General features: G+C 36.5%; 2 protein-coding genes across 2 annotated transcripts; both read left to right on the top strand.

Moving 5' to 3' along the window:
- Positions 1 to 337: 337 nt before the first annotated feature.
- LOC121795537 (paramyosin-like) lies at positions 338 to 3,393 on the top strand. Its single transcript, XM_042194082.1, has 3 exons — positions 338 to 1,311; positions 1,734 to 1,820; positions 1,901 to 3,393. Exons 1-3 carry the CDS (start codon positions 871 to 873, stop codon positions 3,125 to 3,127), a joined length of 1,755 nt encoding a protein of 584 aa, XP_042050016.1. The 5' UTR covers positions 338 to 870; the 3' UTR covers positions 3,128 to 3,393.
- A 2,616-nt stretch (positions 3,394 to 6,009) lies between these two features.
- On the top strand, positions 6,010 to 16,148 carry LOC121795538 (lysosomal Pro-X carboxypeptidase-like). The gene is made up of 10 exons (XM_042194083.1): positions 6,010 to 6,375; positions 13,412 to 13,601; positions 13,680 to 13,813; positions 14,161 to 14,273; positions 14,362 to 14,485; positions 14,946 to 15,101; positions 15,259 to 15,408; positions 15,488 to 15,567; positions 15,657 to 15,706; positions 15,949 to 16,148. The coding sequence occupies exons 1-10, from the start codon at positions 6,010 to 6,012 to the stop codon at positions 16,086 to 16,088; spliced, it is 1,503 nt and encodes a 500-aa protein (XP_042050017.1). The 3' UTR covers positions 16,089 to 16,148.
- The last annotated feature ends 1,294 nt before the right edge of the window (positions 16,149 to 17,442 follow it).

Here is a 17,442-nt window from a genome sequence, read left to right as displayed (position 1 = left end):
TAGCTTCACCGGTTCGTTTACCGGTCTGGTTTTTAAAACATTGCCCAAATCAAACCCACCCTTGAGCAAGATCGTCTCCAAAATTAACATCTGAGTCGTTCATTCTTATTCTATGAATAAGGTAGAAATTGAGCAAATAAAATACGGAAAAGGGGTTGGAGACTTGGAGTAGATTTGAATAAAGCAGTCAGACTACTTACATCCGAGTGTCTAGATAAAGAATTTTGTACAGCCGTCATCAATCATACAAAAATTAAACTAATTATTTAACAAATTATAATTCTGCAGACAGACCAGATTTACACAAAAAGACATTCTTAATACACCCCACTCATCACCCACCACGTTTTGCCTCACATGCTCTCTCCCGCTTTGCTTACGTGTACCTTGCGCATCATCTCTAGTACCTCCATTCCACTCCCTGATATATCAGCTCTGAATTCATAATCAAAGTCAAGTCTGCACGCTTTTTCACAAATCATATCAAATCGTAAACAAAATCGAGAATCCCATCATTTATCCCACACATTCTTCCTCCTCGTTCAGATCTCTTTCGCCATTTTTACTCTTTATGCACATTTATATTTCCATTTTTTAACTTGTATTTATTGAAACCACATTCCAGCTGTAATAAGATTCTCGATTCAAAAAAAAAACACCACTTTCCTCCCACTGAAAAACATTTTGTTTATAGGCAGATGGAAAAGGAAAGTTTTCTGGAAAATTTCTAGAAACCTCTGATTCAATTGACCCACCAATAAATGAGTTGTGCTTTAATTCTTCAATTTTGTGCTTGATTCCGTATCTGGACTGAATCTGATTGATATTTCTATTTACCCCAAAAAAAAGAGCAAAATCAAAGTGTGATTGATGAGGAGGATGATGTCGGGCCTGAATGAGCCCACCAAGATTCGGAAAAGGGGAAACTCATCTTCTCCGTCTTCATCGTCGAGAATTTACAATTATAGGCTGAGCAAACGGGCCATCTTGGTGGGGAAGAATCGGGCCGGGCTGGGGAGGTCTCGATCCAGCACCCCTGTGCCGACGTGGCGAACTAGCGCCGCCATTGAGACTCCCAAGTATTCGCAGAGCGGGAGATCGGCCCGGCCCGTGTCGGCCCGGAGGCTGGCTGCGACGCTGTGGGAGATGAACGAGATGCCGTCGCCGAAGATGAGTGAGAGTGATTTAGAGGTGAGGAAGCGGCAGCAGAGGAAGAGCGGGAGCAGGAAAGGCGAGAAACTGCTGCATTCGGGCTCGGGCTATTTGCCACCGCACTTGTCCGATCCGCCTCACAGTCCCACTGTTTCTCAGGTTAATAATTGAATTAGAATTAAAATCATACATTATTGAATTATAATTCAATTTGAAATTATTTGTTCGGTAAAAAATGACACTTACGTTGGGAGTGTATGTTTGTGCAGCACAGCGTGTGTTCTGTGTGTGGTATGTGTGCACTGTGTTTGAGTCTATGATGTGTGAAGGTGTCCAATTTTATAACTATTTGAAATTGTAATTATAACTTTTGATATGGAATTCAAATTGTGAAAATGAGAAATTATAATTCAATTTCAAATCCAAATATTTTGTATACAAACCCTTGGATTTCCAATTCCAATTCCAATTCCAATTCCGCATGCCCGATTCCATGATGCCTAATGTAGCTTAAATGTCTATTTATGTTCTCAAACTACAAATCAAAGCATTGAATCCCAACATCTGAGTTTGTTTTGTAGAAAATGCCAACAAGCAGTCGCCGGAGGCAGAAGCTTATGTCTGCTGATAGAAGCATAGATTGTGTTAGCAATGCCAGTTTTATGGAGGTGAATTTTTATTTATTTATTTGCTAATTTCACGAATTTGGTTGGTGTGTGCTGCATAAACCTACATCTACGAGTTTCAGACAGAGAGTCGATCACGCCACCAGATATCCACGGAATCCGGCGTTGGTGGGAGGAATCGTTTGAAGGAAGCAAGCAGTGCTCTCACTACTTCAAAAGAGTTGCTCAAGATCATCAGCCGCCTCTGGGGTCAAGCGGATCAGCCCTCTTCAAGCATGTCTCTCATCTCGGCCCTCCACTCTGAGCTCGAGAGGGCTCGTTTGCAGGTCAATCACCTCATCCAAGAGCAACGCTCCGAGAAGAACGACATCAGCTACCTCATCAAGTGTTTTGCTGAGGAAAAGGCCTCTTGGAAGAACCACGAGGACCTCGCTGTGGAAGCTGCTGTCGGATCCCTCGCCCGTGAGATGGATGCAGAGCGGAAGCTGAGAAGGCGGCTTGAGAGCTTGAATGTGAAACTAGGGCAAGAGCTTGCAGAGATCAAGTTGTCGTTCATCAAGGCAGTCAAAGAATTGGAGTCTGAGAAAAGAGCAAGAGAGGTAGCAGAACAGGTGTGGGATGAGCTAGCAAGAAATATCGATCTGGATAGGGCCGGAGTGTCCGAGAGGGAATGTGTCGGATTTCATCAACAAGTGGAGGAGGAACGCGAGCTGCTGGAAATAGCCGATAAGTTGCATGAGGAGCGTGCCCAAATGAAGCTTTCTGAGGCCAAGCATCAATTCGAGGAGAAGAGCTCTGCTGTCAGCAAGCTAAGGAAGCAACTTGAAGCTTTCCTAGGATCAAAACGAGACAAAGTTGATGAAGAAGTCGAGGATGGTGTGGAAAGCAAAGAAGAAGGCTCTGCAGAGAGTGATCATCTTCACTCCATCGAATTGGAGTTGAATAATAACAGTAGTAAAGGGCACAACAAATGGGCTTACACCTCTGCAGTTGAACGCATGTCTAGGAGAACACCGGCTAGTAATGATACGAGAGCAAGAAACTCCATCTCCGGAATGGTCTCTCGTGGGAGCACTTCTCTGCAGAGAAGCGCGTCTGATGGTGTCGAATGGGCAGCTCAAGGTGCAGAGAACCATCACACTATTAACGAGGGAATTCATGAAGTGGATGAAATGCAGAGGCTCAAAACTAGTAAAGGTTTCAAGAATCAGTCACTATCAAGTTCCCGGTTAGGGATAGAAAACCATAGTCTATCGAAGAAGAAGGAGCATTCATATCCTCCGAGAGATGGAAGTCATGAGAAATCTAAGTCAAGAGCAACAGAAGGCAGCAGAGGATCTAAATGGTGACATTTCTCGAGCATCCACACGTTATCAATGCAATATGACACGAGCAATATATGAACAAGTTAACAACATCTTGTTGATTAGTGGAAAACATATGGAAACTCCTCCACGATTATGTTACGGTATCGCGCCATGTTTCGCGTAGCAGAAGGCGTGACAAACTCCGTCTTCCACTTCTTGTAAGTTGCTTTGTGTATATTTTTGTTAAAGGGGAGTACTACTTGTTATATATACAGTATGTTGATTTTGAATTTGGAATGATTTAATTATGTGTCTAAGTGTTAAATTAATATTGAATCTATATCTTGTACGGTTTTAGGTGGAAATTAAGTGATCAAAACATTGAAATTTGTCCTAACATATGTAGTTATATTTAGTGAAGGAGAATGTAGGTGAAATAATTTAGAGAGTCTGAATTATTGGACGCAGCATAGCCTCGTTTTGGAATTTTATCAAAGAATGCTGTTGCATTGCGTTGGTACAAATATTTAAGAAAAAGATAGATCGAGTGAAACGGACAGACAATACAGAAAGCATTTGGCATCGCTCTTCGGTTTATGTCGTGTTTAGTTCGAATTGAAAGCATGGTTTTATTATTAATTTATAGCTGTCGTTTTGGAATACATATTTTGTCTTGTAATAAATGCTGCGAACCGAATATACACCTCAGTGCCAAACAAAAAACAAGGTTTTATTTTTATATAAGAAAATGGGATAAATTCCATATTTATTTTTGGGATTTTGTATAAATCTGTCTAATTTGCAAACGATATTACAAGATAGTGATTGGTGATTAATTACAGTAAGTCTGATCAATTGAATCAATCGCATAAACTTGTTTACTGAATATTGGGATGAATGAAACAAGACCGATACAGATCTAGACAGTTGTTTAATTTGGGTGCTTGTGAAAACTACATGTGCCAAAAGTCATTCTAAATTATATAGATGCACACTTTTCAACTCCCATTAATTAGAAGCAACGTCTATATTGTTGATATTACAAATGATAGGATGTAATCAAATACTCCTACCAACTAGTTTATTGTACAAATGATAGGATGTAATCAAATACTCCTACTAACTAGTTTATTGTACTACTAACTTTGCTGATTAATCAACTTAACATATTAAAAATTTGAAAAGATGAATATATCAATTAAGTATATCTTTGCGTTAGACATATTTATATATCACCCTAACAGGACTCTATGCTATATAAACTGATATTTTTTATTTAATCATTTAATTTAAAAATGATAGGAAATAAGTAGACAATTAAAGACAGAAAGAAGAGTAAAAAGTACTCCCTTCGTCCCACAAAAGATGTCACACTTGTGGGACGACACGGGATTTTAGGAGGTTTGTTTTGTGTTAAATGAAGAGAGAAAATATAATTTTTATATTCATGTGAGAGATAACTTTTTCCAAAAATGGAAATGTGACATCTTTTATGGGACAAACTAAAAAGAAAAGTGTGACATCTATTATGGGATGGGGGAATAGTAATATTGGCTTAAATGAATTTCTCTCAATTATTACACCACTTTTTATAAAATTCAATTCCAGCTCTACATAGAAGATATAAGTAATAGTAGTATATTCTAATTCTAGTAGGTATTCTCTTATTTTGATTTTCCATAATCTTTTACTAACCTTGATTTTTGTTGCCTTAAAATAATCTTTTTAATAAAAAAAGATACTAAAAATGAATATAAAGGTGTCGACAAGCGGAGCGGATCAGCTAATGCATAATCTACGACATTTGCTAAGACACTAATTAAAACCTGACACGTGTATGCTATTTAAAAGGAAAAAATAACAGTTACTAGTATTTTATTTTTGATCGTGTAATCCTTCATTCTCCGTCGCATCTCTCGTCTGGTTGAATTCTTTTTCTGCTTTAGCCTTTATTTTTTGTTGCCATTTTATTTCTTTCAAATTTTCATTTCATCATCCAATCTGTATTTCCTCTTCTTTGCGTTTTATCACGCTCTCTCTCTTCTTCTGTATTGTGGAATATATTTTGTAAAACGTGGTTCAATGATTTGTCTTCTGGCTTTTGATTATCAATAAATTAACTTATTTTAAGGATCAAAAGAAATGAACTCTTGATAGATTTCCCCAGATCTATAGTCACCTTACAAAACTCAACGTTTTCAAATAACTGATTCCATTCTATTCAACTTCTATTTATAATCTTCTCCCTCAAAGAGAAGGCTGTGTGTGTGAGAGAGAAAATATATGAGTATTTTTAATGGCATGAAGAAGAACTTGGTTTCCTCAACATCCTTCAAGTAAAAAAAGCCAGGGAGATAATCTCAAGATATTGGTTGAAGATAGAAAAGATTACAGGAGTTGAATTTTACTCCCTCCGTCTCACTTTAGGAGTCTCAGTTGAGTTTAGCACGAGTTTTAAGAAATGTAAATTAAAGTTGATGAAAAAAGATAGTGGTGTGTGGGTCCAATTTTTTTATATTAGTTTTATAATAAAATTTGAGTGAAAAAAGGTTAGTGAAATATGGAGCCTAATACCATTTATGGAATATTTCAACAAGGACTTCTAAAGTGGAACATCCAAAAATGGTAAACCGAGACTCCTAAAGTGGGACGGAGGGAGTGATATTTTTTCTTCCTAAATAGCATACGCGTGTCAGGTTTTAATTAGTGTCTTAGCAAATGTCGTAGATTATGTCTTAGGTGATCCGCTCCGGTCGACAAGAGTTTGAAGTTTTCTTTTTAAAAAGATGGCTCATCCAATCATCCAGCAGCAAAGATATCCAACTTTGTCTAAAATCCCAACCTCTGCTATGACTAAATAAATCACACACACAAACACAAGCACGAACACAAACACAAACACAGACACAGTCTCTTGGTAAAGAATGGCAATCTGGGTGGTTGTGGTGTGGTTTGCAGCATTGACTCAACTCTCATCATCTTCCATCATTACATCGCCTGGTTTTCCATCTCCAGCAATCAAATCGGTGCACCACTCCAAATCCAAAGGCAAACTCTACGAAGAAAAGTTCTACACACAGATCCTGGATCACTTCAACTACAATCCAGCGAGCTACCACACGTTCCAGCAGCGCTATCTCATCAACCAAAAACACTGGGGCGGCCCCGCCAACAACTCCCCCATCTTCGTCTACACCGGCAACGAAGGCGACATCGAATGGTTCGCTCAGAACACCGGCTTCATGTTCGAAACAGCCCCCCTTTTCAATGCTCTTCTCGTCTTCATCGAGGTTAATCTCTTCACATCCCTCCCTCTCCCTCTCCCCCTCTCTCTCGCGAGATAAAGCTGTTAGGAATTCTTGTATTCATCTAATGAGCGCAGCGGAAATTGCAGACAAGAATAACAGATCTAGATTCATAATCATATTGCAAGTTGAGCACGTAACACACAACGGAACTAAATCTTACTTGTTGTGTTGTTCTTCTTCGATTGAATCCTGCAAGTTGAATCCACTACTATCGAGGTCCACGTGCAATCCAATCCGATGCAGGAACTATCCCGGTATAATTGCTCCGTAGAAGAAAGCTAGGAATTCTCTCTACAGAGCTTTACGTATTTTCTCTCTAATGTTACGCTATTTCTCATCCCCCACAATGGAGAATAAATAACCATATATATAGACAAAGAGTCATTAGGGTTTCATGATTGTTGGGCTTATGGACTAATTATAATTGTAGCCCAACTATAATTATTTAATCCATATTAATCTAATCTAGTCCATATCCTTTCAATCTCCCACTTGGACTAGCATTAGATATAATACGCAGTTCCAACTTTGTACCCTTGAGCGGATCAAAATACACTTATAGTGTGACCCTTTAGGCCCCCATTATCGACGACGATCTAATCGAAGTCTGCACAAAACTCCTAGACTGCGTTGGCAACGTAGCTCGATATATGACGGACGTTTACGTGAATTCGGTAAACAAACCTTTACACAAAGTTTATACTAATATCCTTTCATTCACGAACCACCCGATTGAGCCTAAGATTTGTCATGTGTCATCCAAATAGCTCAATCACTTTATCTCATCTTTATTAAATGACCCATTCGATCATATTCAATTACTTTAATTAAATATATCTTTGCATTGGCCAATGACTTAATGGTCAAGTAATATAGAGAATTTGAGTGTTCTCTCAAAATTCTAATCGAGGAATGAATCTCATTCTTGGCTCAACTACCATGTCCATTTATCTTATGATGTACCCAACACAAGTCCGTGTCTCAATCCTCCTTTGGGAGGCAAAGCATTGGACAAGATCAAAGCACACCACTCAACAAACAAAATGTGTAATGACCTCAGATCCAAGGACTATTACATACTTCATGTACTAATAAACTGTAGACACTTAACAAAACAGTTTAATAGTAGGGTATACCAATACTCTCCAAAGTATACCATGTGTCCATCACGAGTATCTAATATCTCATAGTTGTGAGAACAACTACATTCTCGAAGAATGTGATGCAAACCCCATGCTAACCTATAACATATCATCAATATCCCATTCTTGATGATCATTGGTTAGGGCTATTTTAGAATTATACTATATCATTAATGTCTCACACCATTAACGACAGTCATAATTCAAGGGAACAAATATTTAGAATAAAATCAAACATTTAAAACAATTATTCCAATAAGTGCACAAAACCCATAGAAATTGAAATTTTCATATAATGTGATCAAGTAATATTGTCTCAACACAAAATGTTTCTAAGACATATAAAACTGTAACTCCCACTGATTCAAAGCCATCTACCAAGATGCTTAACACCTAAGCTCTCAAAGTGCTTGTTGTGTTTTGCTATACATAACGGTTTGGTGAAAGGATCAGCCAAATTATCATCAGTGGGTACTCTTTCTAATTTTATGTCGCCTCTTTCAATTATTTCTCTGATCAGATGATATCTTCTGGGAACATGCTTGTTCCTGTTCGTAGCTCTGGGTTCTTTTGCTTGCGCAACAGCACCAGTGTTGTCACAATACAAAGGTATTGCACTATTGGCACTCGGAATGACACCCAGTTCTTTAACGAACTCTAACAAAGCAACAACTTCTTTGGCAGCTTCAGATGCAGCAATATACTCGGCTTCGGTGGTGGAATCGGCAGTTGTACCTTGTTTGGAACTATTCCAACTCACTGCTCCACCATTGAGGACAAAAACATATCCAGACTGAGACTTATAGTCGTCATGGTCTGTTTGGAAACTAGCATCAGTGTACCCAGTAACTGATAACTCTGGTTGTCCACCATAGACTAAGAAATATTCTTTAGTCCTTCTAAGGTACTTAAGAATAGTCTTAACAGTTTTCCAATGTTCCTCACCGGGATTTTGCTGAAATCTGCCTGTCATGCTAAGCGCATAGGCAACATCTGGCCTAGTAGAAATCATGGCATACATAATAGATCCTATAGCCGAAGCATACGGGATCCTTTTCATGTTGTCTCTTTCTTTGTCATTAGAAGGACAATCCTTCTTTGACAATACAATGCCATGTCCCATAGGAAGAAAACCTTTCTTAGAATTCTCCATTGAGAAGCGCCTTAGCAACTTGTCTATGTAAGTGGATTGTGATAATCCTAACATCCTATTTGGTCTATCTCGATAGATCTTAATTCCAAGGATGTAGGAAGCATCACCCAGATCCTTCATCATAAAGGAACTAGGCAACCATTCTTTCACGGATTGCATCATGGAACGATCGCTTCCCATAATCAAGATGTCATCAACATATATGATGAGGAAGACAACGTTTCCATTCTCGCGTTTACTATAAACACATGGGTCCTCTTTGCTTCTGACAAAACCAAACGATTTGATTGTTCTGTCAAAACAAATATTCCAACTCCTCGAAGCTTGCTTAAGTCCATAGATGGACTTCTTTAGCTTGCACACTGCATTCGGCCTTTCTTTCGATACAAAACCTTCTGGCTGTGTCATATAGACATCGCCTTCTAATTCTCCATTGAGAAATGCGGTTTTGACATCCATTTGCCAAATGTCGAAATTGTAGTATGCAGCAATTGCAAGTAATATCCTAATGGACTTGATCTTAGCAACTGGCGAAAAGGTTTCATCATAGTCAATGCCTTCACGCTGACTATAACCCTTTGCCACTAACCTAGCCTTGTAGGTTTGTACTTTGCCATCTGCATCTCTCTTCTTTTTGAAGATCCATTTGCAACCTATGGGGTAAACCCCATCTGGCAAGTCAACTAGTTCCCAGACTAAGTTGAAGTACATCGAGTCCATTTCAGATATCAAGGCTTCAAGTCACTTCTCTCGATCGGTGTCTGACACCGCCTCGGTATAGGTCTTAGGCTCATCATCATCTAAATCAACTTCATCATCTTGGTTCTCAACCATTAGATTCAGTCTCTCAGGTGCACGACGAATCCTTCTAGGCCTATTGAGTTGGTTTTGCTCTGGTTCAAGCTGTTCATTCTGTATGTGAGAAGGTTCAGGAATATCACTATGATCTTCTTGAGGTAGAGGTGATGCAACTATTGTATCATCTTGTCTTTGATGCATCCCATTGTTTTGAGGTGGTCCTTCGAGAGTCTCTCTAAGGTCCTCTCTAAGAGTAATTTCCCCTCCCAATAGATCATCAAAAACTCCCACTAAGTTATTGTCCAATCCAGTGGATAATACTTCATCCTCATTGTTAACTTGTGGTTCTTGAATTTCTTCAAGATCTACTGTATTTTGACCTTGTTCCTTGCAGACATAATTGTCTTCAAGGAACGTCACATTCCTTGATGTTATCACCTTGTGATTTTCAGGACAGTAGAAATTGTACCCTTTAGTTTCCTTAGGATATCCCACAAAATAACATTTCTCACTTTTGGTTTCCAATTTATCAGTCATCATTTTCTTAACAAAAGCTGGACAACCCCAGGTCCGGATATGGTTAAGACTTGCTTTCTTGCCACACCATAACTCATATGGTGTTTCTCGACTGATTTAGAAGGAACCCTATTTAGAATGTAAATAGCCGTTAGTAAGGCATGACCCCATAGGAATAAAGGAAGACTAGCTAAACTCATCATGGATCGAACCATATCTAATAATGTTCGGTTTCTCCTTTCAGATACTCCATTCATTTGTGGTGTACCAGGAGGTGTCCAGTCTGACTGAATTCCATGTGATTTCAAGTAATCAAGAAATTCCCGGCTCAAGTATTCCCCTCCTCGATCTGATCGGAGAGTCTTGATACTTTTCCCAAGTTGTTTCTCAACTTCACACTTAAACTCTTTAAATTTCACAAAGGCCTCAGATTTGTGTTTCATAAGATACACATATCCATACCTTGTCAAATCATCAGTGAAAGTAATGAAGTACGAATAACCACCTTTTGCTTGAGTTGGAAACGGTCCACACACATCTGTGTGGATCAACTCCAGCACACCATTAGCACGCACCCCTTTCCCAGAAAGTGGCTTATTAGTCATCTTTCATTTGAGACAGAATTCACAAGCACCATATGATTCAAAATCAAATGAAGTGAGATAGTCTAACTTTCTCAATCTTGCTATTCTTTTCTCATTAATATGACCAAGTCTGCAATGCCAAAGATAGGTTGCATTATTCGTATTACTTAGTTTAAGTCTTTTATTTTGCACATTGAGAATATCCCGTTTGCATTCAAGCATATACAATCCATTCTCTAAAGAGGCATTTCCATAAAACAATCCATTATTAGAAAACGAGCATCTGCTGTTTGCAAAATGGAAGGAAAAACCTTCGATGTCCAACATCGGAATGGAAATAATATTCTTTGAAATAACTGGAACAAAATAACAATTATGTAAATCTAGTCTATGTCCTGAGGGAAGATCTAATCTATAAGTTCCTACGCGTTCGACAGCAACCCTTGCTCCATTTCCAACACGTAGGTCTACTTCCCCAGGCCTCACTTTCCTGCTGTCAATTAAACCTTGCACATTATTACAAATGTATGAACCACAAGCGGTATCCAATACCCAGGATTGTGAGTTATTCATAGACATATTTATCTCAATGACAAACATAGCTGAACTCCCACTCATTGCACCTTGTGCCTTGAGTTTTGGGCAGTCTCTCTGCCACTCCGTGAAATTTGACCTAGTCAATTTGTTTGTTTCCATCATACACTCAAAAGATAAGTTTGACATATTATCTGAACAGAAAATAAAACGAAAAGCAAATTAGAAAAGCATACAAAGATCACATTCGGATCACTAATCAAACAAGGGTTTATTGTATTGATTAGCTCCCACTAATTTTAACGTATATTATGTCCCCCAAACATAAAATACGAATTTATATCAAATATAAATTTTAGTGGTCCAAGATCCAAGTCTACATTATTGCAGCCCCTGCTTTGGCTGATCACTACAATAATATCACAAGGTAGGCCTCAAAGCCAATTGCAACAACTATTTTGCAATTCTTGGTTTATTAATCCAATTAATATGCATCCATAAACTATTTAGGTCGCTTTGGCGTCACTAAACAATTTAAGCAAGTCAACCCCATCACACGATGCCAACCATGCATCTATGAATGAGCCTAGGCCTTGTAGATTTAGAGTAAACACTTTGGCGTAAAACTCGTGGTCGAAAAGGCTAGGAACATCAAACAATTATGATGGACGATGCGTTTGTATCAAAACAAGACTTATATTTTATGGGGAAAAGTGTGATACTAGTTTCGTGAATATAATATCCAATATTAAATTTCAAACAATTACTGGGCGCCGCCTACCCAGACATAGTATAACACGGACTACAAATACTGGGCGCCGCCTACCCAGACATAGTATAACACGGACTACACATACTGGGCGTCGCCTACCCAGACAATAAAACGGTCTCTAACTACTATAGTTTAAAATAAATAAGCATAAATCAAATAGCATGCTTATCACATAGGATATCAAATAATGCTCAACAAATAGAATTATTAATCCAATTAATATTTCATTACAAATTAAACGTGGACTAACAATTCATATTAATTCTAAATTAATATATTAAATATTCAATATTAATTCCAAATCAATATTAAATATATATTATTTCCAAATAATAATATATCACACATTGTTAATATTATAGCAGATTATGAAATAATGAATCTAATCATCATATATTATTCTCGAATTATTATATGCTATATTATTTCAATAAATAATGAATCTAATCATCATATTGGGATTTATCACTATTATCACTTCCAAAATAATGACATCGTGATCTGTATGGACCAATACATCCAGTAACACAACAATTGCTAACCCACGTCCCAATTATTGAAACAATTTGTGTGAATAATAATTTATTGATCAAATCAATAAATGTGATGTAATTGAGAATTTATCAAGTTCAATTTCCAAAATTATCATAACCCAACCATTACCATTAATTCTCCAAAATTATTGTGTACCACCGACTTTAGAAACAAATTAGCAATTTGAATAGCTAAACCCAATTTTCAAAATCCACAGTTCAAAATTTCTTTCGATTGCATGAAGTTTCGAAATTGTTGTAAAGAATTTCCAAAATACAATAGAACTTTTGCTGAACTTTCAAAACACATGCGTAATCCAATTTCCACAAAATTTCAGAGAGGCGGAGAGAGCTGTTCAAAATCAATTTTCGAAAGCATTAACCTTTTCGTAAAGTTTTGGAATCAGATTCCAAAGTATACCCAATTACATATGATTTTAATTTCCAAAATTATTCCACGAACTAATTAGAGGACAAAATCAATTATGAATCAAGCCCCGGGCTCTGATACCACTGTTAGGAATTCTTGTATTCATCTAATGAGCGCAGCGGAAATTGCAGACAAGAATAACAGATCTAGATTCATAATCATATTGCAAGTTGAGCACGTAACACACAACGGAACTAAATCTTACTTGTTGTGTTGTTCTTCTTCGATTGAATCCTGCAAGTTGAATCCACTACTATCGAGGTCCACGTGCAATCCAATCCGATGCAGGAACTATCCCGGTACAATTGCTCCGTAGAAGAAAGCTAGGAATTCTCTCTACAGAGCTTTACGTATTTTCTCTCTAATGTTACGCTATTTCTCATCCCCACAATGGAGAATAAATAACCATATATATAGACAAAGAGTCATTAGGGTTTCATGATTGTTGGGCTTATGGACTAATTATAATTGTAGCCCAACTATAATTATTTAATCCATATTAATCTAATCTAGCCCATATCCTTTCAAAAGCAGCTTTTACTCAAACTAACTACAGCATAGATTCTATGGAAAATCTATTCCTTTTGGCGGGAAAAAAACAGTAGCGTATTCGAATTCGTCGACGCTGGGCTGGCTGAGCTCGACGCAGGCATTGGCAGATTACGCGACTCTCGTACTTGATCTCAAGCACAATTTGTCTGCGCCTGATTCCCCTGTTATCGTCTTCGGAGGCTCCTATGGTGGAAGTACGTACTCTTCTCCAATTAGCTTTTTTCTTTCCAGATTCCGAATTAATTACTACATTACTGCATATCTTGTGACAGTGCTGGCGGCATGGTTTAGATTGAAGTATCCTCATGTAGCTATTGGGGCATTGGCCTCTTCTGCACCAATCCTCAATTTTGACAACATCACTTCCCCCTTTAGTTTCAATGATATCATCACCAAAGATTTCAGGGTAAATTACTTAATTACATCTCTTCATCGTGTTTTACTAGCTTGCCCTAAATAAGACACTGTGATCAATGATAACTGTGATTTGGTACTAGTCAATGTCGTGTTGTTAATAGAAAAAAAAAATAGTCCGGTTTGATGTGTATTGAAATTGTTTAAGATGAGTGCATGATAAGGTTATGAGCCATTGGTCGAAAATGAACGACAAAAGCATCAAGTAGAAAGTCTTTCTTTGGGACCAGACCATATATAATTGTGAATGTATATTTGTGGGATTTGTGAATGTGATGTAAATAGTTATCTGAAAATGAATGATTTGGATTGGTACTTTGGAATAATGTTATGAAACAGAGTGAGAGTGAGAATTGTTACAAAGTAATTAGAAGGTCGTGGCAAGAAATTGATGACACGGCAGCAAAGCCTGGTGGATTGGAAATTCTCAGAAAGGCATTCAGAATATGCAAGTATGAATGCTTTTTTATTCAATTATTAACCACCATTAGAAATTAGTACTAAAATTTATGTAATAATGTGGTATTTTGTTATATATAGGAATTATATAAGTGCAGGGTATCTTCAAGGTTGGCTTGGTACAGCATTTACATACACAGCCATGACAGATTATCCAACTCCCACCAATTTCCTTAATCCCTTGCCCGCCTATCCTGTTAAACAGGTAAACATAATTATTTTTATTTTGAGATTTCCGCGATTTAAAGTCTAATTGACTTTTTTTTTTCTTTTAAGTAAGTAGACCTACTATTCAACTAAATTATTACATCGCATTTTATTACACAACAAATATATAAAAGTGAGATTCATCATTTCCCATTTTTTAACAAAGTCAAGCACCTACTTAAAACTCAGCCGAATTAAAATGAATAGAGTGACATTAGTATTTTCAAAAACAATATATATTTTAGAAGGTTACAAATTTCTCTTGACTATTAAGCGTGCTCCTTTTTTATCCTTTTTACCGACAATGAGCATTAATAAAATGTACTTTTAATACTAACTTTGAATATATAACCCCACGTGGTACAAACTTAATAATCACGCAATAAAATAATTAATTGTATGCTTAGATTGGAAAGATAAGGTTTGATTTTAATAATCACGAAAATATTGGAAAACAGATGTGCAAAGCAATTGACGATCCGAAAACCGGAAACAACACCTTCAAGAAATTATACGCTGCGGCGAACATCTACTATTACTATAGTGGAGATGCCACGTGTTTCGATCTGGCTGATGATTCAGATCCTCACGGCCTCGGTGGTTGGACATGGCAGGTATGTACCATGATCATATAAATTCAACAATTACTTTCGAATCTTTAGATGATCTATTAAAAATTGGCGAAAATCCAAATTAGAAATATTTTACAGAAAAAATACGTAATAGTAGAAAAAATGATTAAATTAAATTAAATAAATGGTGAAATTTCAGGCATGTACTGAGATGATTCTACTAACAGACGGCAACACCGTAGATAGCATGTTCCCGTCCTCCAATTATAGCTACAACGATCAATTTTGCAAAGATAGGTTCAACATTCAGCCCAGACCCACTTGGGCCCCCACAGAGTTCGGAGCCCGTGTAACAACCATTTTCCGGCCCATTTTTATACTTTCCGGCCCATTCAAATTCATTTTCTAAAATTGTTCCTTTTTTTCAGCATATTCACAGAGTTCTGAAACGCTTTGGTAGCAACATCATCTTCTTTAATGGGCTAAGGGATCCATGGAGTGGTGGAGGGTACTATACTTGATTATTTATAAATATATATTCATCATTGCCCTTTTCAAAAATAATTTTTTTTTATGTGATACGTTTGTTGATGGCAGGGTGCTAAAAGATATATCAAAGACTCTGGTTGCTATTGTTGCTAAAAAAGGTATGTATGGGCTTTTTATTGGGCTTCACAATTTTGTTATTTTGGGCATTTTTATTGGGCTTCACAATTTTGTTGTTTTGGGCAATTTATTGGGCTTCATTTTAATGTAAGCGGCTCATTACATGTTAATGTTTTTAAAATGGCAAAGGATCTGAAAATACAGGTTAAATTTTTTTCATTAATTATAGTAATTAGATAAATGACAAGTAGTTGATGGTGATACTGATGTATATATATTACAGGTGCGCACCACGTGGACCTTAGATTCTCAACAAATGAAGATCCAAAATGGCTCAAGGAAGTAAGGAAAAGAGAAGTCCACATCATATCAAAATGGCTCTCTCAGTATTATCATGATTTGGCTGATTCTTCCAATTATTGATTTGAATTCTCTGTGTTTACTTACACACACAAACACGTGAATTTATCAAAATTCTCATATCCAAAAAGTGATCCATTTCTGATGTTTGATTTCAAATAATACTGTTCATGTAATAATTGTGTATCTTATAATGGAGATTTTGATAAAAGATTATTCACATGCATTATTGTATGAATTTGGACTTCGTTATATTAAAAATCTTAAAAGAAACTATCTGCTAAAATCTTTTTAAGAAGCAAAAATAGCTCAAAACTCTGAATTTGTAATATCTGAAACAGACCTTGAGATTTTCTTCACCCCAACTTCATAAATTAAGAAATAATTTGATGGCAAAAGTGGTTCGTAAAAAGAATTGGTGAACCACAACGAAATTTCAATTAAGTTAAGGGTACATCATATAATATTACAAAGATACTAAAAATTGGTTGTAAATGTAATTAATACTGAGATATAATATTATATCTGACATTTCTTGATTTTTCTTGTCTTATGTGTTCAAAGAAATTGACAATACTCTATGCACTAGCACATTTCGAACGGCACACGTCTTCTTCCAAGTATTCCGTGTCACCACATTTTTTTTTCTTTTTCCACCCTTTTTTAATTGAACAAATAAGTAGAAGAAGTATTTGTATGTGTAATGACTCCTAATATCAAAAAATATTTCAAAAAATTATTTTTTCCATTAATTTAAACTTGACATATAATATCACGAATTTAAATAGTTGTTGATTTTTTTACCTGGTGATGAAATCTAAGCTAAACCTCGTTTGTCATCGCATCACATCAGATATGGTTTCCACTGAAAAATAACAGTAATTTGATTATTAAGATATGATTATTCATCCCATTTTAATATAGCCAGATTCCATAGATTCAGCTGAAAAAATGATTAAAACTTTTTATAAATTTTTAGCGGGATTCGCGGCATATATATTCCAATGTTGGTATTTATTCTTCTTTTATTATTCTCTTTGAAACCTATATCAATTTTATTTGCCTTTTAAAGATAATATATGTTCTTTGTTGGCTATATATATTTGTGAACTTTTTCATGGGATTGGGAAGAGAAAAGTCTTTTAAAAGTATAATATCAGAAGAAAGTATTTATAGTTGAAAATTTTTCTTATTAAGTTAGGCAATAACAGAGTCAGTTTGACCATGCTATTCTTATCACACGAGAAAAACTTAAACAAATTTAAGGTCGTAATTGATTTTGCAGTCTGACTTTTCAAACACAATATTGTCTTTATTTCATCCACATAAAAAGTAAAATTGTGGCAAAGCAAATTTCGGGTAACAGCTAAATTATTTCATCAGTATATGCCCGTTCATATCGAACCAATTATTATTA

This window comes from Salvia splendens, chromosome 3, assembly GCF_004379255.2.
Source record: "Salvia splendens isolate huo1 chromosome 3, SspV2, whole genome shotgun sequence".
In the NCBI taxonomy this organism is placed as follows: domain Eukaryota; kingdom Viridiplantae; phylum Streptophyta; class Magnoliopsida; order Lamiales; family Lamiaceae; genus Salvia; species Salvia splendens.
Note: the sequence above shows the minus strand (reverse complement) of the source record. Positions and strands in the feature narration are given on the sequence as shown.